The 22,553-nt window shown below is 41.9% G+C and overlaps 1 protein-coding gene across 1 annotated transcript; it reads left to right on the top strand.

Moving 5' to 3' along the window:
* The first annotated feature begins 4,259 nt into the window (after positions 1 to 4,259).
* LOC101326214 (acyl-coenzyme A amino acid N-acyltransferase 2-like) lies at positions 4,260 to 22,553 on the top strand. Its single transcript, XM_073806343.1, has 4 exons — positions 4,260 to 4,335; positions 16,784 to 17,283; positions 17,521 to 17,723; positions 19,997 to 22,553. Exons 2-4 carry the CDS (start codon positions 16,821 to 16,823, stop codon positions 20,588 to 20,590), a joined length of 1,260 nt encoding a protein of 419 aa, XP_073662444.1. The 5' UTR covers positions 4,260 to 4,335; positions 16,784 to 16,820; the 3' UTR covers positions 20,591 to 22,553.

The raw sequence follows: 22,553 nt of genomic DNA, 5'->3' as shown, positions 1-22,553 counted from the left end.
ATTTCACTACTGTAGTCAGTATGTTCAGATTTTCTATTTCTCCCTCATTCAGACTTGGAAGATTTCATGTTTCTAGGAATTCATTTGTTTCCGCTAGGTTGTCCAATCCATTGCTGTATAACTGTTTATAATATTCTCTTATGATTGTATTTTTGTGATATCAGTTGTAACTTCTCCTCTTTCATTTGTAATTTTATTTATTGGGTGCTCTTTCTCTCTCTTTTTTTTTAATGAGTCTGGCTAAGTTTATCCATTTTGTTTATCCTTTCAAAAAACTAGCTCTTATTTTCATTGATCTTCTCTATTGTTTGTTTTTATCTCTATTTTATTTAGTTCTGCTTTGATAGTTATTATTTCCTTCCTTGTGCTAACTTTGGGCTTTCTTTGTTCTTCTTTTTTTTATTCCTCTAGGTAGAAAGTTAGGTTTATTTGAGATTTTTCTTATTTCCTGAGGTAGGCCTGTATCATTCTTAATTTCCCTCTTAGAACTGCCTTTTGCTATGTTCCATAGATTTTGAAGCATCATGTTTCTATTTGCATTTGTCTCAAGGTATTTTTTTATTTCCTCTTTGATTTCTTCATGGACCCAGTGATTTTTTAGTAACATGTTGTTTAGTCTCCATGTGTTTGTGTTTTTTCCAGTTTTCTTCCTGTAATTGATATGTAGTTTCATACCATTGTGGTCAGAAAAAATGCTTGATATGATTTCAATCTTCTTAAATTTATTTATTTATTTATTATTTTTGACTACGTCGGTTCTTAGTTGCGGCACACAGGATCTTTGTTGAGTCATGCAGGATCTTTCATTGCAGCGTGTGGGCTTCTCTCTAGTTGTGGCATGTGGGTTTTCTCTTCTCTATTTGTGGCACGCAGGCTCCAGGGCACATGGGCTCTGTAGTTGTGGCACATGGGCTCCAGAGCACGTGGGCTCTGTAATTTGTGGTATGCAGGCTCTCTAGTTGAGGCATGCAAGCTCAATAGTTGTGTTGTGCTGTTTTCATTGCTGTATGGCATGTGGGATCTTAGTTCCCTGACCAGGGATCAAACCCACATCCCCTGCATTGTAAGGTGGATTCTTTACCACTGGACCACCAGGGAAATCCTAATCTTTTTAAATGTATTGAGACTTATTTTGCTGCCTAGCATGTGATCTAGCCTAGAGAATGTGCACTTGAAAAGAATGTGTACTCTGCTTTTTTTGGATAGAATGTTTTGTAGATATCTGTTGAGTCCATCTGGTCTAATGTGTCATTTAAGACCATTATTTCCCTTCTGTCTGGATGATCTATCCATTGATGTAAGTGGGGTATTAAAGTCCCCTACTATTATTGTATTATTGTCGGTTTCTCCCTTTATGTCTGTTAATATTTGCTTTATATATTTAGGTGCTCCTATCTTAGATACATCTATGTTTATGAATGTTATATCCTCTTCTTGGATTGACCCTTTTATCATTATATAACGGCCTTTTTTGTCTTTTGTTATATACTTTATTTTAAAGTCTGTTTTGTCTGATAGGAGTATTGCTACTGGAGATTTATTTTCGTTTTCATTTGCATGGAGTATTTTTTTCCCATCCTTTAACTTTCAGTCTGTGTGTGCCTTCATCTCTGAAGTGAGTCTCTTATAGACAGCATATAAATGGGTTTTATTTTTTTAATCCATTTAGCTACCCTAAGTCTTTTGATTGGAGCATTTAGTCCATTTACATTTAAAGTGATTTTTGATAGGTATGTACTAATTGTCATTTTATTACTTGTTTTATGGTTGTATTTGTAGTTCATTACTTCTAGTCTCTTCCCTTGTGGTTTGATTTTCTTTAGTGTTTTGTTTGTGGTTTCTTTTTGTTTTTGTAACTATTACTGGTTTTTGTTGTGTGGTTACCATGAGACATGTGTGTGTGTGTCTCTGTGTGTGTGCGTGTATTAAACTGATAGTCATTAAGTTCAAACACATTCTAAAATCTCTATATTTTTACTCCTCAACACCATGTTTTATGTTTTTGATTTCATATTTTACATATTTATATGAATCCCTTAATTGCTTCTTTTAGTTATAGTTGATTTTATAATTTTGTCTTCTAACCTTTGTCCTAGATCTTTAAAGTGGTTGATCTGATGTCTTTATTCTATATTTACCTTTACCAGAGAGATTTTTTCCTTCATATATTTTCTTATTTCTTGTTATGGCTTTCCCTGTGCGCCCCCCCGGCCCCCCCCCCCCCAACTTAAGGAAGACCCTTTAACCTTGCTTTTAAGGCTGGTTTAGTGGTGATGAACTCTTAGTTTTTGCTTGTCTGGAAAACTCTATCTCTCCTTCAATTCTGAATGATAACCTTGCCAGGTAGAATATCCTTGGTTTTAAGTTTTTTCATTTCAGCACTTTTTAAATATATCAGCCACTCCTTTCTGGCCAGCACAGTTTCTGCTGAAAAGTCAGCTGACAGCCTTATGGGGATTCTCTTAGTATGTGGCCCTTTGTTTTTCTCTTGCTGCCTTGGGAGTTCTACCTTTATCATTAATTTTTGCCATTTTGATTGTGATATGCCTTGATGTGGGTCTCTTTGGGCTCATCTTGTTTGGGACTTTCTGTGATCTTGGAACTTGATACCTGTTTCCTTGTTCAAGTTAGAAAAGTTTTTAGCCAATATTTCATAAATTACATTTTCTGCCCTTTGTTTCTTCTTTTTCTGGGATCTCTATAATGCAAACATTAGCATGTTTGATGTTGTCCCAGAGGTCCCTTAATGTATCCTCATTAAAAACATTTTTTCTTTTTTCTTTTCTGATTGGGTGATTTCCATTATTCTGTCTTCCAGGTCACTTTTGCATTCTTCTGTAACACCTAATCTGCTGTTAATTTCCTCTAGCGTATTTTTCATTTCATTTATTGTATTCTTCAGTTCTGGTTGGCTCTTTATAATATTTTCTAGTTCTTTGTTGAAGTTCTCATTGTGTTCTTCTATTCTTTTCTCGAGTTTGGTGAGCATTTTTATGACTATTTTTTTTTTTTTTTTTTTTTTATGGTACGCGGGCCCCTTTCACTGTTGTGGCCTCTCCCGTTGCGGAGCACACGCTCCATTCGCGCAGGCTCAGCGGCCATGGCTCACGGGCCCAGCCGCTCCGCAGCATGTGGGATCTTCCCGGACTGGGGCACGAACCCGTGTCCTCTGCATCGGCAGGCAGACTCTCAACCACTGCGCCACCAGGGAAGCCCCCATGACTATTTTTTTGATTTAATCAGGTAAATTACTTTTCTCCGTTTCATTAGGATTTTCTTTTCCCCCCTGGATTTTATTGTGTTCTTTGGTTTGGAACATATTCTTCTGTTTTCTCATTTTGTTTGAATTTCTCTATTTGTCTCTATGAAATTAGGTGAAACAGATACCTCTCTTGGTCTTGAAGGTGTGTTCTTGTGTGGGAGCATCTCTATGCAGTCTGTATGTGCCCAGTGACTTTGGTGGGAGAGCTTGATCTGAAGCAAGCATGGGCCAGAGCTTTTTCTGGGGCACACTGAATCCATCACCTTGGTGGGGGTGGGCTGGAGCCTGGGGGATGGGGGGTAGAGCTGGAGCCTGGCATGGGCCAGGGCTTCTCCTGAGTTGCACTGGTGGCTGCCACCTTGGCCAGGGTGGACTGGAGCCAGGGGGCAGCTAGAGCTAGAGCCCAGTGCAAGCTGCAGCATCTCCTGGGGTGTGCTGGTGGCCATCAACTCGACGGGGGGCAGGACAGGAATTGGAGGGGCTGGAGCTGGAGACTGGTGTGGGCTGGGGTGTGTGCTGGGGCTGTCTTGGCAGGCCAGCCAGAGCACCAGGCACTTTTCAATGTGCTGCTTCTGTGCTGGGATTGGGAGCAAGCAAGTCTGTGTACATGCCCTTTAAAAGCAGTCTTGGTTTCCTACAGCCCTTCAAAAAGCCTCACTGGTTTTCAAAACCAGACAAGGAGGATTGCTGTCTCAGTGCTAGACCCCAATGTGGGGCTTGAACCCCTTGCTCCTTAGGCAGGATTCCCAAGTTTGTGGTTTCCCCCTCCTCTTCTGAGTTGCCCACTGGTGGTATGGGTCCTGAGTAGATTGCTTCTCTTCTCCTGCCAGTCTCAGTGTGGTTGTTGTCTTTATATCCTCAGTTGTAGAAGAGCTATTCTACTAGTCTTCAGGTCATTTTTGGAGAGAGTTGTTCTACATGTAGTTGTAGTTTTGTAGGTGAGCTAGGGTTTTCCTATGCCACCACTGATCCTGCCTTCTCTTTAATTTTCTGTAATAGAATCAGGCTTCCTTTCAAACACCTGTTTCCAATGATGATGGAAGGGAAAGAAAACATAAACCAGCTCATTAAAGGTATCTTAATCTTTTCTTGTTTCATACAGCCCATGTTCAGGTAAATAATTAATTTGAAGTTCAGATATTAGCAGAAATGTTTCTATTTCCTTCAAAGATACCCTGTACCCTCTTTTCCAAATCTGGGTGCAAGAGGGCTTGTATAATCTCAGGGCAAGGGTGTGTGGCAGGAACGCTAGATCAAATAACTATTCTTGGCCAGCTTCTCTAACCTGGTGGAAGTGTAACTCATCTGGTCTCCAGGCATTGACCTTTTGTGTGTATGCATTCATAACTCATGGTTGTTCTCTCAGAATGGTCAAGGCCAGGTGGCAAACTCACTCTCATCCTCTGGCTCAGGTGGTGAAACTACTCAAATCCTCTGGGTTTGCCCCACTTGTCCTTCATTGTCCTTCAAAATTCCCTGAGTGTCACCTGTGTCCTTTATAGATCCCTGGTAGAGCTACATACCCCATACCCTGTGCTAAAGAGTCACCTCACACATTGTCATAATGGTCCCCAGGGAGGTTTGCTGGCCTTCAACTCTTAGCTGCTTTCCATGCCCATCATTGTGAGAATATGGGAACTTCCTGAACCCTTTCACACAACAGGAGTGCAAAGAGAAACTTATGTGTGCTGTCTTTGCATCTCTCTCTGCTTAAACACACAACATCCTGTTTTACTCTACTTTCCAGAACTCCAAACAGGAAGCAGGACAAAATCTTCCTCTGGGGTTTCCAGTTTCTTGTAATTCATTCCCACTTTTGGTCAAGGCCTAGACCTTTTTTCTAGGCAGGGATGCCTTCTCCCCTAGCACAACAGGTCCAGGGTCTAGCCTTAATGTAATAAAGCGTCAGAGGAAGAACAAAACAATTACGGAGAATATAAACAAATTGGGAGGTATTAGTAAAGATTTTTCCTTGTAAGTAATAAGTCAGGGTGTACACAGATACAGCTGAACTTATGCAGATGCTACTTAATGACTGAAATATTTTGGAATACATCAGTATTTGGAATGCATCAGTAGTTAGCCTTCTCATGTTACAGCTAAGTAATAGAGTCTTGGAGAAATTTTTACAATGAATTAAGAGCAGTGCTGGGATCAGAACCTGGGGATGTAGCCCTAAATTTTCTCTGTTACACTATGTTGAGATTTTTTTTCCCATAGGCTGTTAAATTCTAAGGAAATTTGAAATATGTTTTGCTGTATTCACTAGCACTGTTTTTGTCTCCAGAGAGCCAGAAACACTTCCATTTCTATATTTACTCCTATTTAGGGAGTACATTTTTTTAGGTTCTAATGATGATTAGAAATACTGTTAGGTCTGTCACTGAAAGGGAGTCACAGTTTTCCACTGATTGTGCTGCAGCTCTGTGGAAGTTCAATGAAATCCCTTAAGTACACCTGGTGACTTTCACCCACCAGAATAGTCTTCATTCCATAATCACTTATTTTTGCTGCTTTTCTTTCCTCTCCTTCTAAGGAGACCAGAATATATCATCCCAAAATAGGCCTCTTTGCCATAAAAATACTAGCACTTTAGAAAAACAGCAGCTGCAAGAGAGCCCCTCTGACCCTCCCCCTTTTCTTCCTAAAAGCAGGAGATAAAACTCCCAGATGGAAGGTGTCCTCCCTACACCAGAAGGAAAGTAACATTCTTATCATCAAGGACAAGAAATTGAGACTGAGATAATTCTATACAAATAGACCTTGTTAAAAACAATTCTTATCTTCCTTTAGGCTCCCCACATAGTATAATTACTTTTCCACAATTGCCTCTCTTTGTTCAATCTAATATAAAACAGGTAGGTTTTGCCATTGCTTTGGGTCTTCCTTGTGAGGGCTCCTGTGTCACATAAAGCTTACACTAAATAAATGTGTATGCTTTTCTCCTGTTAATCTGCCTTATGTCAGTTAAATTCTATCCTAAAATTATATATTGATATAATCGTAGAGACAGAGACAGAGAGGGAGAGAGAGAGAAAGAGAGACAGAGACAGAGGGACAGATATTTTAAGGATTTGACTCATGCGATTGTGGGGACTGGAAATCTGCAGGGTGGGTCAGCAAGCTGGAGACCCAGGGAAGAGTTGATGTTACAGTCTTGGGTCTGAAGGCAGGCTGGAGGTAGATTCCTTCTTCCTCAGAAGAATTCAATCTTTTCTGCATGGTTCACACCTGCTACTGACAACTGCTAATGCCTCCCTTGTACATGGTTAGCACCTTACTGTCCAGTGCTCCCACCAATGTCCCTGCTCTTAATTTGCTACATTCTTTGAGGGTCCATGGAGTGCCAGGTCCCTGGTGTCTTCTGTTCTAGGCAGCAGAGTGAAGAAGGTCTGACTCTGTGCCAGCTTAGCATGCATCTCACTTTATTGCCTGGATGCTGGAGCACCCTTTCCTGTGCTTCTCTTAGAGTCTTAGTAAAAACAACACTATTTCTGCTGCGTTCCTCCCCAGCCCACCTCCCATCCTTGGATCAAGTCCTAGGAATTAGTCACTAAGCTGGGAGCCTCGCTAGCCTGCCGAGGTACCTCTAATCCTGTGTAAGAGCTGTGGGCTAAAACAGCCTCCTCCTCTCCCAGACATTGCAATCTGCCCATGACTTCCCATATTGGCCCCTTCTCCTCAAGGCTTATACTTCACTTTTAATACATTTTATTGTACCATTCCCATTTCACAAGTTAGAAAGCAGAAGCCCAAGGAAAGGTAAGTAATTTGCTTGAGGTCAGTCACAATGACAGATGTAAAGGAATCAGGGTTCCAATCTAAGTCTTTCTGATTCCAGAGGCCAGCTACACCCCACTGGCTGCAAGAGATGCAAAAATTAAAAGACATGGTACCTTCCCTCCAGGAGTTCACAACCTGGACGCACAGTCTGCAATTTGTAGCTTGGATCACTTGTATATTTTGACAATGGGCTTGACTGATGGGATTAACAATAGGACAGATTTCAGGGGTTCTGGTCCTGAGGAGGCATTTTTGCATGGGGAGGGCTTTTGCTGTCCCTTTGAAGAGTGGTTTGCAAACTGGGCTATGCTTTAGAATCTGCTTTTAAAAGTACAGATCCCAGAAACTTACCCCAAACTTATCAAGTCAGAATCTCCAGCTGAGGGGCCTGGGAATCTTTATTTAACAGACTTGTCAGATGAGTCTGAAACCCGCACCACTCTGAAGATGGATATTTGGGACTCATCTTAGAAACCACTAAAAAGGCAGCTGCCTAAGAGACCACTGACTTAGAGGAGGAGATAGAGACGGAATTGAAGCAAAGGAGAAGAGAGCCAGGAGTTGAGAGGAGGAGTCCAGGGAAGAGGTGTAGAAACCAGACCTATGTGATGAAATGAAACATTCCTTTATGAAACACCTGGATTGAAAGGCACACCAGCTAAACAGAGCCTCTGCCCAGACCCTGTGGCAGCACGTGCTCGTAGCCCTGTCCCTGGGAACTTAAAAAAAAAAAAAAAAGGAGCAGCTGATGGTTTCTATGGAGACAATCTCAACTTTGAACAGTAGGCTGGGGTATTTTGAACGATCTAAATTAGCAAGCAATAGGCAAGTGTCCAGTGCTTCTAGCCGGCTCAGTAAGCCATCCCGCTCCAGACTGCTTCCTGCAGCCGAATTCAGGGTGAGTCAGGGCTGTCGTGGCCAAGTAGAAAAGGTCTGCTTTCTGATTTCAGCAGCAGGGAACCGGGGAAGGCTGCTTTGTCTTTCTGTGTATGTTTCGCTCACCTCAGTGGGTAGCACAGTTCTCTGAAGAACCAGAAATTACCATCCCAGGTAGTTTATTGTTCAAACGCTGATTTATGTCAGATGCATAAACCTAACCAGAAGACTGTTTAGAGACTATTTTGGAGGTGAAATGCACACTTGGCTGCAAAAGTCAGGGTCCAGCCTAATGTGACCAATGGAGAGATTGTTTTTTATTTACATTTAATTAATTAATTAATTTTTGGCTGCTTTGGGTCTTCGTTGCTGTGTGCAGGCTTTCTCTAGTTGCGGTGAGCAGGGGCTGCTCTTCGTTGTGGTACGCGGGCTTCTCATTGCAGTGGCTTCTCTTGTTGCGGAGCACGGGCTCTAGGTGCGTGGGCTCAGTAGTGGCTTACGGGCTCTAGAGCGCAGGCTCAGTAGTTATGGCGCATGGGCTTAGTTGCTTTGTGGCATGTGGGATCTTCCCGGACCAGGGCTTGAACCCGTGTCCCCTGCACTGGCAGGCGGATTCTTAACCACTGCGTCACCAGGGAAGTCCCTGGAGAGATGTTTCTTGACTCAAAGAATTTTTCTCTGGGCTTTATTGGGAGGAGGAAGTGCTGTGATGAAGGAAGAAAAGCAACAGGATCCTAAAGGAAATGGAATTTTTGTTTCTTGATTGGTAATATGGTAATTTTAACTTCCACGGGACCTTTCGCTCTCTTTTATTCTTTGTTTCCTGCCTTCTGATGTGTTGATGTCCCGCCAGTTCTTGACTGCCCTTCCTCTAACAGGTCAAGGTCTCCCAGTGGTGCAGGCGTGATCCCCGTCCTTCCCCCTGGGACTCTGGGGGGGGTCTGAAACGTGCTCAGCAATGCAGCTATCAGCTTTCAGACCCTATCAGATTGCTTCCATTTTGCTGAGGGCTCCCTCTCCAGCCACCAGGAGGCTATGCCTGTGAGAGGCAGCTGAGTTCTTGTTTCTTGCCCTCTGGCTGCTTTCTATCTTTGGTTTCACTGACAGTCTGCAGTGTACATTAACTGTTTCATGGACAGTCCTGCCTTCTGCTGCAAAGAAGTGAGGAACCCTGGAAATTGTATGCCATTGGATTTTGAGGAATTTTCCATCTTCAGAAGTAGCCTATAAATATTCAACTGGGCTTCTGTTCTGTCTTCACACTCTCTCTGAGATATGTCACTCAACTTTTTTTTTTGTGCTTTTTTATCTATCATTTATTCTTTCACTTCATTCCTCAAACATTTACTGAGCGATCACTATGTACTGGCACTATTCTAGGAACTGAGAAGTAAGTAGAGTGTTGAACAAGGTATAATTCTTGCCCGTGAGGAATGCTTTACAATCCAGAGTAGTGCTGTCCAGTAGGATATTCTGTGGTGATGGGAATATTCTATAGCTACATGGTCCAATACAGTAGCCACTAGTAACATGTGGCTACTGAGCAATTAAAATGTGGTTAGTGTGAATGAGAAGCTAACTTTTAAATGTCAATTTCATGCATTTTTAAGTGAATTGAAATTTAAGTAGCTGTACATGGCTAGTGGGTACTATATTGGATAGAGCAGAAAAGGGAGAGACAGATAAAGAAGCAGATTTTGACAATATCCTATGCTAGTTTGTAATGAGATGGTTGCTTAGACTAGTAAATAGATTGGGGGGTGGTGGTGAAAGGCTTTGATTGAATTAGATGATAAAGCGTGTCAAACACAAAGGGAAGTCCAAGTCCAAGACTGACAGGTTCAGCTGGAAAAGAAATAAGGAGCCCCTTTTAGATTCAGACAGTTTATTACTTATATAGGCAGTGAAGGCAAGAGGTGCCAAGGGTGCAGCTCTCTGGGTCCTTGTCTCACCCACCAAGAGGATGGAACTGAAGCAAAAGGAACCAGACGTCTTCAACAGAGTTGTGAGATATTCAGTGGCTGAGGAGCTGATCCTAGACTGCAGCTCAGTGGTCCTAGAGCCTGCAGCTCTGCCCTAAAGGGGTGTAAGTATGAGATGGAGAGTCCCATGCCTCTCTGGAACCAGGGAGGTGGATGGGAAAGCCGCCTCATGGCAGCCTCCCACAAGATAGGGAGAGACAGATGGGAAAACTGTCTTGTGAAGCCTCTTGTAAAGACTGCTTCTCATGCCATGCTCCTGGGAGGATCACAAGGCATTCCACCCAGATTTAGGTCATATGGTGGTTCAAGCTGTTCCTGTGGAAACATGGAAGGTCTCGAGGGTGCTATGGTAGAGCCATTCCCCTGCAAAGAGTCTTAAGTGCTAGGACAAAAGATTTAGACTTTATCCTCAAATGAATCTGGCTGCCACTGGAAGTTTAAAGCAGATGAGAAAATTGATTATTTTTGAGTTTTATAAAGATCTGTCTGACAACATTGTCGAGATTAGACTGGGGAGCAAAAGCAACTGTAAAGAGAGAGAAATAATTGCGTAAAAGGATGAGAGTTTATGGGAATGGAGAGGAAAATCCACAATCATTTAATGAATACATGGGATGTGAAGGGCTCCTGTGCAGTGAAAATGACAAAGACACATCAGACAGGATCCTGCCTTCAAGAAATTTACAAAGTAACAGGAGAGAGTACACACAGCATACATTACTCATTAATATTAAGTTCAAGAATTAAGTGCTCTGGGAGACATGGTAGAGAGAGAGCCCAGAGGAGGGACAGCCCTCTTCATCTGGGTGTCCCCGCACAGTGTAGGTGCTTCATTGATGATGATGACAATTGAGTGTTGAACAGGATAAGTTTTAAGTCTTCTTACAACTTATTTTGAAAACCTGTGAGGGACGGGCCCTGGCAGGCAATAAGCCTTAACAACTAACAAAGATATTAATCCCTATAGCAGTATGTGGATTAGTTGGGATCCAATTAGAATAAGACAATAGAAATGGAATACAGGGAAAGCAGGAAAAAATCGTAAAGATTCAGCATGGTGAGAGGTGACAAGGAGAAGGTTTGAGGGCAGGGTTAACTTGCCATATACCACTGGAAATATTAATGGCTGAGTCCTCACTCCCACTTCCCATCCCCACATTCTTGTATTTTTATTTGACCTTGTTTTCCTTCTTCCTCCAGAGGGAGATCAGTTGATACTTATTGCTTCAGGAAAGAGAAAAACAAAAATTTTTTCCTGGCCTTTATGTTGCAAAAAGCCTAATAGATGATGTGAATTTCAGAAGTCACAAATGGGTGTATTTCATTTGGTGTATTTCGTTTGGTCCATGCCTTGGGTTGTTTTTTCCTTTGGTTGGTTGGTTGTTGTTGTTGGGTAGTTTTGTGTGTGTGCATTTTTTTAATAGAATACATTTGAATGCATTAGATGGGCAGGTAGTCTTAGGTTCACTGCAGTCTTACATTTTGTTCATCTCTGTCCTTTATCTACAAATTTATATTACCTGCCTGGCCCCTATAGGTATCCGAATTTGGAACCACTGGTATCCATCGTAAAACAGGTTTAGAAGAATGCATAGTAACATGAATAGGGTCTCCCAACCCCAAGTCTTTGAGCACTGCCACAGTCACAGGGAGCGTCCTTGAGCTCCCAGGAAAAGCAGGATGCTCTGAATTCTGTGATTATATCTCTGCCATCTGGAGGAACAAGGACTCAAAATAGAAATTACTGTGAATTTAGAAAAATAGAAAAAAAATTACATTTCATGCACGTGTGGGTTTGTGGACTAAAGTTTACTCCTACTATTCCATTACTAGTCCTGCCACCCTGTACACCAGGGTATGTATTTAACTAAAAGCTTCAGAGTTAGGGAAAGGGAAAGATGAAGTTAAGGTCAAAGAAGAAGTAGGAAAGAAAAACAAGAGGGGGAGGCTGGGAAAAGAATGAGCTCTCATATGTCTACCCTCATCTGGGGAAGATAAGTAAGGTTTATATGTAGGGTCAGACGGTACTGGTTAAAATTCTTGCTTCATCATTAACAACATAGGCAAGCTTGGGTAAGTCATTTAACTAGCTGAGCTCAATTTCCTAATTTACAATGTAAGGATAATAATAATTTTTTATTCCCACAGGTTTTCTGCAAGGGTCAAGAGAAATAATGGTCATAAAAGGGTACTGAAAAGTGAAAAGACTTTACTATGTGGATTCATATTACCCAGTGACTAGCCATTAGTAAGTGCTCAATAGTTGTTTGCTGTTACAGAAAAAAGGGAAATGAGGGGAGAGCTGAATTCCAAAGGCCACTTAAAATTACCAGCCCCTTTACTTGTCAAATAATTGTGATATTTTATTTGTCTTTTCCATTTTCCTGGAGCCATTGCTGCATTTTTTAGTTTTTTGTTAAAGACCATACCCAATGCAACAGGACATCTTGTATTACCAGCTGATGTAAATTCCACTGATAAGTAGCTTCACTGTAAAGACAGAGTGTTTCAGTGTGTGGCCTCTTGTCAAATGACTCAGAAAATGGCAGTTCTCCATCACTAATCTTCTGAGTTTTGTCCCTCGTCCTTCAATTCCCTTCTTCCCATTTTAAATTTACCCTCAAATTTATCACTCCATTGGACCATCAGACATATTTGGAATGCTTACTGAAATATAAAAGAGTTTCATAGTAAGTAACAAAATGAGAAAAATTCCCTAAAAAAAATTCCGTATGAAAATTCTCTTCTTACACTATCCACACTTCACAATGTTTACAAATAATAACAAAGTGTCAGGGTGCAGCTGACTACAGTGTGTAAAAATTCATTTTTCGGAATGCAACTTCCCTTCCATATTACACCAATAGAGTTTGTTCACTCCTTTAACTCAGTCCACGGAGCATAAGGGGAGTTTGGAGGAGGTAATTCAGGAAGGAGAGGCACACATCAGCCCACCATGCTCTTCTCCACATCGAGCTCGCCACTAGCCATCAACAGCCTCCCCTAATCTTGCATCCCAAACTGAGAATGGTCTCAGCCAATTGTACGTGGTCCTTTCACACACCACCCTATGGGGCTGAACAACATGTAAAGGAACAGCTCAGTGACTGTCTCCCTCCATCATTGCATGCACTATCATCACATCACACTTGAAGTTCAAAAACTGTTTCTCTTTCTTCCAATTAAGAGCTCTTGTGGAAACCCTAGTGACATTTTACAGAGCCTCGGAGTTCCTCAGAAACCCAGTTGAGAATCCCTGGTGTATAGGTATCAAATCTTCTTTCATGTATGTGTGTGTGTGTACAAGTGTATGTATGTATTATTTATTTTTGGCTGCGTTAGGTCTTAGTTGCAGCAGGTGGGATCTTTTGTTGCAGCGCTCAGGCTTCTCTCTAGTTGTGGTATGCGGGTTTTTCTCTTCTCTAGCTGTGGCGTATAGGCTCTGTAGTTTGCAGCACGCAGGCTCTCTAGTTGAGTCTCCCGGGCTCAGAAGTTGTAGCGTGTGGGCTTAGTTGCCCCGTGGCATGTGGGATCTTAGTTCCCCAACCAGGGATTGAACCCGTGTCCCCTGCATTGGAAGGGGAATTCTTTACCACTAGACCATCAGGGAAGTCCCCATGTGTATGTATTTAAATCCTGGATTTTTCTTGTTTCTTGAATATATAAGGGGGTGTTATATAAAGAACAGATGGCACAAGGCTTGAATAAGTCTGAGGTCTGATAGACTTACAACCAGCTTCTGAAGAGGTAATCTGTCAAACTGTGCCTTGGATCCCTACCAGATCTTCATGTGGGCACACCCTATCTTGTCAGCCTGTGAAAAGTGACTTTGTTTAGCCCATGTTCCAAAGGCAGTGACTGTGGGATTGCTGATCATGTGGCTGCTTCCTAGTCTTTGGTCAGGAAACCTGACACACCATTCACAAGCACACACTGTTGACTTATCAAGTGACCTCTCTCTCTCTTTCTCTCTTTGTTTCACGTGCTCTTGGGAGAACGCCTGCTTCTTATAGGAAGTTTCATTATAATCTAACCCCTTGCATATACCTTGGTGCAAATGGCAAAAATCTAGACATAGAATACTAATGACCATTATGGGGAATTTCTGAGAAGTCAGAATCAATAACTTAACACATTTAACAGGAGCTCCAGAAAAATTAGGAGACAAAACAGTAAGCATAGTCAGCTAAGTGCTGAGACCCCAAAATAAAATTCTAGCTCTAAGATAGATTCCTTTCAAAGACTGAAGTCTTCTGAAACCTATCTTCTTCCATCTCTCTTTTCTCTGACACTTATTTATATAACCACAGACCTTCTAAATGACCTACCCTTTCTTTCTTCAGGGGTTTCTCAGGATAGGAGCAATCTAATTTCTCTTTGTCCCTGTATCTTTCTCTCTTTCCTCAAACTCCCATACTCTACTGCAAGACTGTCTTTCTGTGATTATCTGGTTACAGCTTCTGAATTTTATGGATACAGCCATGTAAAAAGAGTCCAAGGCTAAGACTAGGCTGAGGCAAGAGGGCACCTAGAGTGCAAAGTTTTAGGACTTCAGGGACTTGGTCATGCAAGTAAATTTTGCTACCTAGGTGCCTTCTTGCTACACCTTTAGTCCTTACCTTGATAGAGTGACTGGTGACTCTGGGTCTCCATTCCAAACTGGCAAGGGGGGAACATCCCTGGCACACCTTGAATCAGGTATCCAGTCCTGATCCTGTCAGCAACGGCCCCCCGGGGTGGAGGTCACATGGTATAAACATAGCTGCTGAGGGTCCATCTCTGGGCTTTAGGGAGCAGTTCTCAGATAAAGAGGGACCCTGACTTGGAAAGAGAGTCTAATATTTTATATTACAAAAGCACTATGTAAGTAAAGTATTTTAATTACATTTTTGGTGCTATTTTTTCCTGCCCCTGTTATGAATTTCATAACTCTGAAGGATGCACATTGTATAATTTACTATATGAGTATCAATAGGGTTCCTAAAGTTTTAACACATAGTTGCTGCCCTTGAAGAATTTGCAGTCCACCTGGAAGAATAAGACCAGATGCGGGATGCACGCAGGAATGCAGGAGAGTACTTATGTTAATTAATTCAAATTAATTCAATTTGAAAATCAAATCTATATCGAGTCAATAAATTATATAGAAGTTTTGAGAAGGAAGAAGAATTTGTGGAATAGGGCACGCAAGTACCCCTTCTTAATGGTCTCTTTTTGGGAAGAAGGAAAGAGCAGATACAGAGAGTTATAGGAAGGACCAGATCAGAAAATACCAAGGGAGCACTGAAATGTCACATGGGACGTGGGGTGTTCTTATTCATATTACAGGTCCCATTTCCCTGATACATATGAAAGACCCAGGAAGTTTGAATTGATGCCACCTTCTTCTGCCAAGAACTCTGCTGGTATTGAGGGAAAACATTCACAATCATTCTATTTATTCCAAATTATTCTATTGACCATGAGTTTTGAAATGGTCAGTAATGCTGGTTGTTGATGGGGGTCAGGTGGGAGGGAGTGCGTCCTTTGCAGAAAATCACTTTCTTAAAAGAAGCACAAAATGCATTTTTCCTTGACCCTCTCTTTCCTCCAAAGACCCGCTTTCAACAGTGAAGAACTGGGCATTAAAACCCCTCTTCTGCCCCTGCACTGCCAGAGCCTGTTTATTTTCTCCAGAATCTTTTCTGCTCACAAATCTAAACCCCAAAGCCTTCACTTTGCATTCCTCTGTAAAATAAAATCAAGGATCCCTTGGAGGATCAAGCTTTCTGAGAGAACACCTGTTACTACCATTTGTGTGAAGATATTGTTGGAAAAATGATGCATACCTATGTCAAAGTTTCATATGAGAAATTTCTTTTAGGAAAATACTGGAAAGGCCTCACTTTTTCCTTTCCTTTGAGAAACTGGTAACCCTTTCTATGAGACTAATTAGAACAACACAACTGAGAGATTGCCTTTTTTCCTTTGGCTGTCATTCATTCAGTGTCTCTGATGCTAGTTCATATTTTCCCAGATCCTATTTTATTTTTATTTGTTTATGCCTCCTTTATCTATAAGCAGGTTCAAATCCTTTGTGGAATGAGGTATAGAAGAAAGGAGGGAAAGTAAAGAAAGAAGGAATGTACAGAGGGAGGAAGGAGGGAGAGAGTACCCCAAATTTTGCTCATAAAATGAGGAGAGTATGAAATAGCTGATCAAATGTATATTTCATTCTCTTTGCTACAAACAATATTTTATGTTTATCACTCTGTTGGAAAGCCACAAAAGCAGATCATGAAGTTTTATTTTCCCTTAAAAAGAACAAATAATGGGAACTCTGAAAAGAGCTGGCAGTCCGTCTTACAATGGCAGGGAGGGATTGGAAACTGAAAAAAGAGAAAAGAAAGAAGGAAACAACAGCATAACATGTTTCTTGTTTATGTAGGTATGGGAGTTGAAAAGCAGCACTGATCCTTCCAATAAACCCTTAATCATGCATTACCCCCTCGGATCCTAACAAACACCAGTGAAATAGGTCACCTGGGAATGATCTCAACTGAAGATATGAAGCTCAACTTACTCAAAACCACAAAACTAAGATTTCCTACAGTGTTGTAATGGATAAGACAGGAGGCTGTAGTGTCAGACCTAGCTTGAATTTCAGGTTCTACTATTAATTATTTACAAGACTTTGAGCATGTCACTTAACCTGTTTCCTCACATGTAAAATGAGAATAATGAGTACTGTCTGCAACACCCTATTTTCCCTCCTCCAAATGTCCTGTGTATTTTGCACTAGTATCCAGAAATCTGCCTTGGCCAGACCTAATATAAGCCTTGTCTGGGCCTCTTCCTTGGAACTGAAGTCTCCAACTCAGAGTTTTCTCTTTCACTGCAGGGTAGGAAATACCACTTGGTCCCTTTGCCGGTTGCCAATGTTCCAGCTGACAGCCACCCCAGCAAGTGCCCTCGCGGATGAGCCCGTGCACATCCGAGTGACAGGCCTGCCCCCACTGCAGACGGTGACACTCATGGCATCTATGAAGGATGAGAAGGGGAATCTGTACCAGTCCAGAGCCTTCTACAGGGCCAGCAAGGCTGGTGAGCTGGACCTGAAGCAGGCTCCTGCCTTGGGCGGCCACTACGTGGGGGTCCACCCTATGGGCCTCTTCTGGTCTCTGAAGCCTGAGAAGGCTTTTGAGAGGCAGATTAAGAAAGATGTGATGAACAGCCCCTTTTGGATCACTCTGGAGCTATATGACTCCGTTTATTTACAAAAGTCAGGGGAGGTTCAGCCCAGGGCCAGCCAGGTGGTGCAGCGTTGGTTCTCCAGCCCTCAGATGCAGCGGGTGCAGGTCCAAGAAGGTCGTGTGCGAGGAGCCCTTTTCCTCCCTCCAGGTGAGACTAATCTTTCATGATCTAGAAGACATGGTTCATGGAAATAAAAACAAAAACAAAGGGCATCAAACTGTTGGCAAACTAGTATTTCCCACAATATTTTAAAAGTAATAAGCCGTTTCGTTGTGTGTGTGACGGTGGAACTCATTCTGCTCAGCCTGTACTTTCGCTGGCACCTACTCGACCCTCTTGTTGCTCTTTGTGATCTCATTCTCTTCTCTTTTTTCTTGCTCTTAGGGGCAGGCCCTTTCCCAGGACTCATTGATTTGTTTGGGGGCATCGGGGGTCTAGTTGAGTATCGGGCCAGTCTTCTGGCCGCCCATGGCTTTGCAGTGCTGGCCTTAGCATATTTTGCCTACGCAGACCTGCCCAAGCAGTTGCAGGAGGTGGACCTGGAATATTTTGAGGAAGCTGCCAACTTGCTACTAGCTCATCCCAAGGTATTTAAAATACTTTTCATTTTACCTGGCAACATTATAGCCAAAAAAATCAAAAATCACAAATGTCCGTTCTGCCTATATCACCAGTCTGTTTAGACTTGGGCACACACAGTTGAGTGAAAATGCAGATAATAATACGTACCTCGTAGGATTGTTGAGTTGGTTAGGATCAGCTTAGTGCTTACTGGCACAAAGAAGACAATAAATGGTGGGTATATTATGATTCTCTTCATTTGCTAGTTCAAAAATGTTCAAATATACGGTATTTCTTACAGTTCAACCTGACAGGGTAAAACAACCGTATCACCTAATGTTTATATTAAGTGACTATTTGTTAGACTCTATGCTAAATACTTTATATGCACTATCTCATTTAATGCTCATAATTACTGTGCGAAGTTAGTACTTTTGACATGGTCCTCATTTTTCAGATGAGAAGGCATACCCATCTCAGTTAAGTAAGAGGCCAACACTCCACGGCCAGTAAGTGACAGAGCCCTTGGGGCAATGTCTTTGCTCCAAACCGTTAAGTCATCCTGACTCCCCAACTTACATCGTTCTCTCCTGGAGCCTTGACTCTTCTCAAGAAGAGATAGCATATGTTTGCTATCGGAGCATCACCGGTATCCTCATCTTCAGTGTTATCATCATCATAATCAAATATACACGTGATTTTCCTAAGCATATTTGGCTCTGTTTAAAGGATTGCCTAGAAGGAATTAAATCCCAGGTAAAATGTTTTCAAGTTAATTTTTTTTTCACTTCAAATTTAACTATTTGTGACATTGTATGAGGAGAAAGGGCAATTGCCAAAATTCAATTTGTAGTCAGATTCCACAGAAGAGGTTCAATTCCCACCTCTGCCCCTTGATACTGTTGTAACCTTGAGCGAGACTTACACTTCCTGAATCCCCGTTTTCTTGTTGGAGGGCCGAGCATATAGTAAATGCTCAATAAAACCACCTTGTCACCTGTGCCCATCTGGTTTCTTCCCTCTTCCTTTCCCCACACCCTCAACCCATCCCAAAGTGTTTTAGGTTCTTTCTCAGTACATCACACCCTCTTCACCCTCCCTGCCGCTGTTTTAGTCCCTCATCATTGCTCAGCTGTTATGCTGCAATAGTGCATTAATCAATTTCCCGTCTCCATTTATAGCCCTCCTCCCTCACTTCCCAATCCACTCCTCACGTGGATGGTTCCCAGATGTGGATGCACACTGGATTTCCTTGGGGATATTTTATAGTATCAGATTCTTGGGCCCACTCAGACCTACTGAAGTAGCTCTCAAAAAACTGGATCTTAGGGGCTTCCGTGGTGGCGCAGTGGTTAAGCATCTGCCTGCCAATGTAGGGGATGCGGGTTCGTGCCCCGCTGGGCCTGCGCGTCCAGAGCCTGTGCTCCGCGACGGGAGAGGCCACAACAGTGAGAGGCCCGCGTACCGCAAAACAAAACAAAACAAAACAAACAAACAAAAAAACTGGATCTCAGAAAGCTCAAGTTTTAAAAGTTTTTTTTTCAGCTGATTCTGATGATAGAAAGGTGCTGGGGATACAACTGTGAGCAAAGTTAACACACAGGGTCACTATGTATTTGCTATTGTTTGTCCAGAATGCCCTTCCTTTCCTCATTCATCCCTGAGACTTCTTCCCTTCCCTCTGCTCCCTGGGCCCACCACAAAGTTAAGGACTCCCTCCTGTGACCTACTACTTTTCCTAGTGGACTGGGAACTGACATTCAGTTTTTTACAGAATCTAAGTCTTTCATCTTTACACTCCCAATCCTTCCAGGATTAGCCTTTGGTTTAACAAATATGCAAATCCTTTGTAGCTGTAAAATGCTGTTTAAGTATGAATTACACTTACCTAATATTTGAAAGAAACTGGGACACCTCTTTTACTAGCTGGAGAGAAGAATTCGATTCTTCAAAAATCTTACCTGCCTCTGCTCTTGTGATGTCTAATGTTGCTGGTGTATTAGACCCTTTTTGCCTTTATAGAGCTCTGCTTTGGGTGAAGAGTTTTAATTTCTATTTTTTCACTTAATCTTCATAACTGTCCTACAAGGCAGGTAATATTATCACCCCCATAAGACAGTAAGGCTTAGGGAGGGTAAGTAGGTAGTATTCTCTCTCAGTCGCAAAGCCGGTAAACCTTAGTGCCAGGACTCCCACCCCACATTTTCAAACTCTTCCCATCATACTAGCTTACTGGCCTGTAGGAGAGCTCCTTCTCAGAGAATGTCCTGTAATGGGTTTCCTTTATTTTCTCCTTCAGATCCAAAAGCCAGGAATTGGAGTGATCTCTGTGAGCAAAGGTGCAGAGATCGGGCTGGCCATGGCCTGCTACCTGAAGGAGGTGGCAGCCACTGTCTGCATCAATGGGTGCAATGCCATCTTTGAATTTCCGCTCAAGTACCGGGATCTGGTTATAACACCCATCCCCTCGTTGCCGGAGCGCATGGAGTTCAACATCATGGGCGCTTTGTGCCTCCGTCACTACAAGGGGAACCCCCGAGATGCACTGAATCAACACAGTGTGCTTCCTATTGAAAAGGCCCAGGGTGCGATCCTCTTCGTTATAGGGGAGGATGACGAATGCTTCAATAGCAGAGAGTACGCTGAGCAAGCCCTGGACCAGCTGCGGAGGCACGGCAGAAGCAACGGAAGGATGCTGCTCTACCCCGGGGCGGGCCACCTCATAGAGCCGCCCTATTTGCCCCTGTGCTATGCGTCCTGGAGCCGCGGCCTCTTCTGCCCCCTGCTTTGGGGGGGGGACCCTGTGGGCCACGCGGCAGCCCAGGAGCACGCCTGGGGAGAGATCCAGAAATTCTTCAGGCAACACCTTGTTCAGAGCAGAAGCACACTCTAAGGGTGATGATAGGGGAGGAGAAACAAAAAATTGGATAAGGCAGGGATGTGGGTGGGGGAGGGGACTCTTGATTTCTCTAGATTCACAGTCATCTTGAATCAACTGGAAGGAAATTGGACAAAGTCAAAGAATCAGGTGCATCTGAAATATTTCTGACAAAATTGTATGTGCTTTGAATTTTTGTAAATTGAATCTTGGTTTATATGCACCAGGTACGTTGCTATTTCAAAATTGTGATACCCTTGCAAATTGAATAACCTTTTGTACCCCGGTAAGGGAAACCTTGGATCCAGGTATTGCCAATCTAGATGAATGTTCTGGAACTTTGAAGTCATTTGTGAAATCATTTTCTGTTTAAACCATTGTGGGTTGAATTTGACATTTGATATGAAAAGTTCCTGATGCCACCATCAAGGGTAATCCTTGCTAGAGATTTCCAGTAGATACGTTAATTCTTTTTTAGAATAGTGATGCTTCTTTTTATTCCTAAAATATATTTCTTTTTTATAATTTTAATCAGGAGTGGGGCTAAATGCTCAAGTGCCTTTGGAGCATTTAGTGAAATTAAATGAGCTATATTTAAAGTGATTAGAAGAGAGCCGGGCACATAGCAATTTCTATATCAGAGTTAGCTATTATCATTTTCATGATGCTTTTCTCCTATAATCTGTTAATGTGGTGAATTGCATTCATTAATGGACTAATTTTGCTTATTCATCTAATTCTACTAGATCAGTTTCTCATATTGACTAGTTTGGGCTTTAAAATTTCTTTTGAAGCCAACCTAGTCATTTATATTTTCTCAGAATTTCACCCCTATTTTCTGGAACACATTTTTCTCATAATTTTTTACATATCCCCTGTTGTTTATTTGCATGCTTTCTCCTTTTCCTTTCAGTCTGACTTGCTAAATATTTGTCTATTTTATTAACCTTTTCTTAGAATAGCTTTTGGGTTGTTTATTGGTCAAATCTAATTTTCCCTGATTCATCAGTGTATGCTTCTTTGAAATAAGTTCATTCCTTCTGCCATATTTGTGTTTTCCTGGCTTTTTGATATGCAGTGTTCTCATTTTGTTAATGTCTAAGTAGTTTCTGATTTGCTTCCTCCCTCCCCCCACCCTTAAACCCAAGAGTAATTTTACCAAAGTACAAAGTATCATCCTGTAGATAACTTGCTGGTTATAAGGACCTCACTTTGCAATGGAGGGGTCAGATTGTCTCCACCTGAACCCACTGATCAAATTTAGCATCGCTAAAAATGGTCAATTTGACTTGTTGTGGTTCATGACAAGATGTAATGTGGAGCGCCCAGCACTGCTTAGAACTATTTCTAACAACACTGTTCAACTTGAAGCTAATCAAGCCCTTAGATCAAACTTCTTACTAATGTGGTAGTTAGTGAACAACTTAAATGGTGCTACAAGGAGACAAACAGAGATTGTCCATCATTCTATGACCTGGTCTCTTCACAAGTTAATTACCAACTCACCTTGTCTCTTTTCACAAGTTAATTGCATGAAAAAATATGGAATTTTTCACTTTGTGGGATTTTGCTTTCCTTTTTGCATTGGAGTGAGCTGGGGGATTGTTCAAAATTAAAAGGGACTTAAGAGGCATATCAACCAAATGCTATGTGTGGGCCTGGTTTGAACAAAGTAACTGTAAAAAGACATTTGGGGGATAATTAGAGAACTCTGAATATGACTGGATATTAAACGATACTATGAAATTGTTATCTTGTTAGGGGTCAAAATGGTATTGGGGTTATGTAAAAAAGTAACTTTTTAGAGATGCATACTGACATATTTAGAGGTGAAGCGTTGCAGTATCTGGGGATTGTTTTAAAATACTACAGGAATCTGGCAAATGTGAAAAGTTATTATATCCAGATGATCGGTATAGTGAAGTTTGTTTTCTCTACTTTTATGTATGCTTGCAAATTTTTCATAATAAAAAAGTAA

Source organism: Tursiops truncatus, chromosome 6 (genome assembly GCF_011762595.2).
Source record: "Tursiops truncatus isolate mTurTru1 chromosome 6, mTurTru1.mat.Y, whole genome shotgun sequence".
In the NCBI taxonomy this organism is placed as follows: Eukaryota; Metazoa; Chordata; class Mammalia; order Artiodactyla; family Delphinidae; genus Tursiops; species Tursiops truncatus.
Note: the sequence above shows the minus strand (reverse complement) of the source record. Positions and strands in the feature narration are given on the sequence as shown.

Excerpts from the sequence above, each read along its gene's own strand:
- LOC101326214 (XM_073806343.1), top strand. The coding sequence starts at position 16,821 with ATGTTCCAGCTGACAGCCACCCCAGCAAGTGCCCTCGCGGATGAGCCC. Across the intron at positions 17,284-17,520 it reads AGCCCTTTTCCTCCCTCCAG|GGGCAGGCCCTTTCCCAGGA; the intron begins GTGAGACTAATC and ends TCTTGCTCTTAG. Across the intron at positions 17,724-19,996 it reads TGCTACTAGCTCATCCCAAG|ATCCAAAAGCCAGGAATTGG; the intron begins GTATTTAAAATA and ends TTTCTCCTTCAG.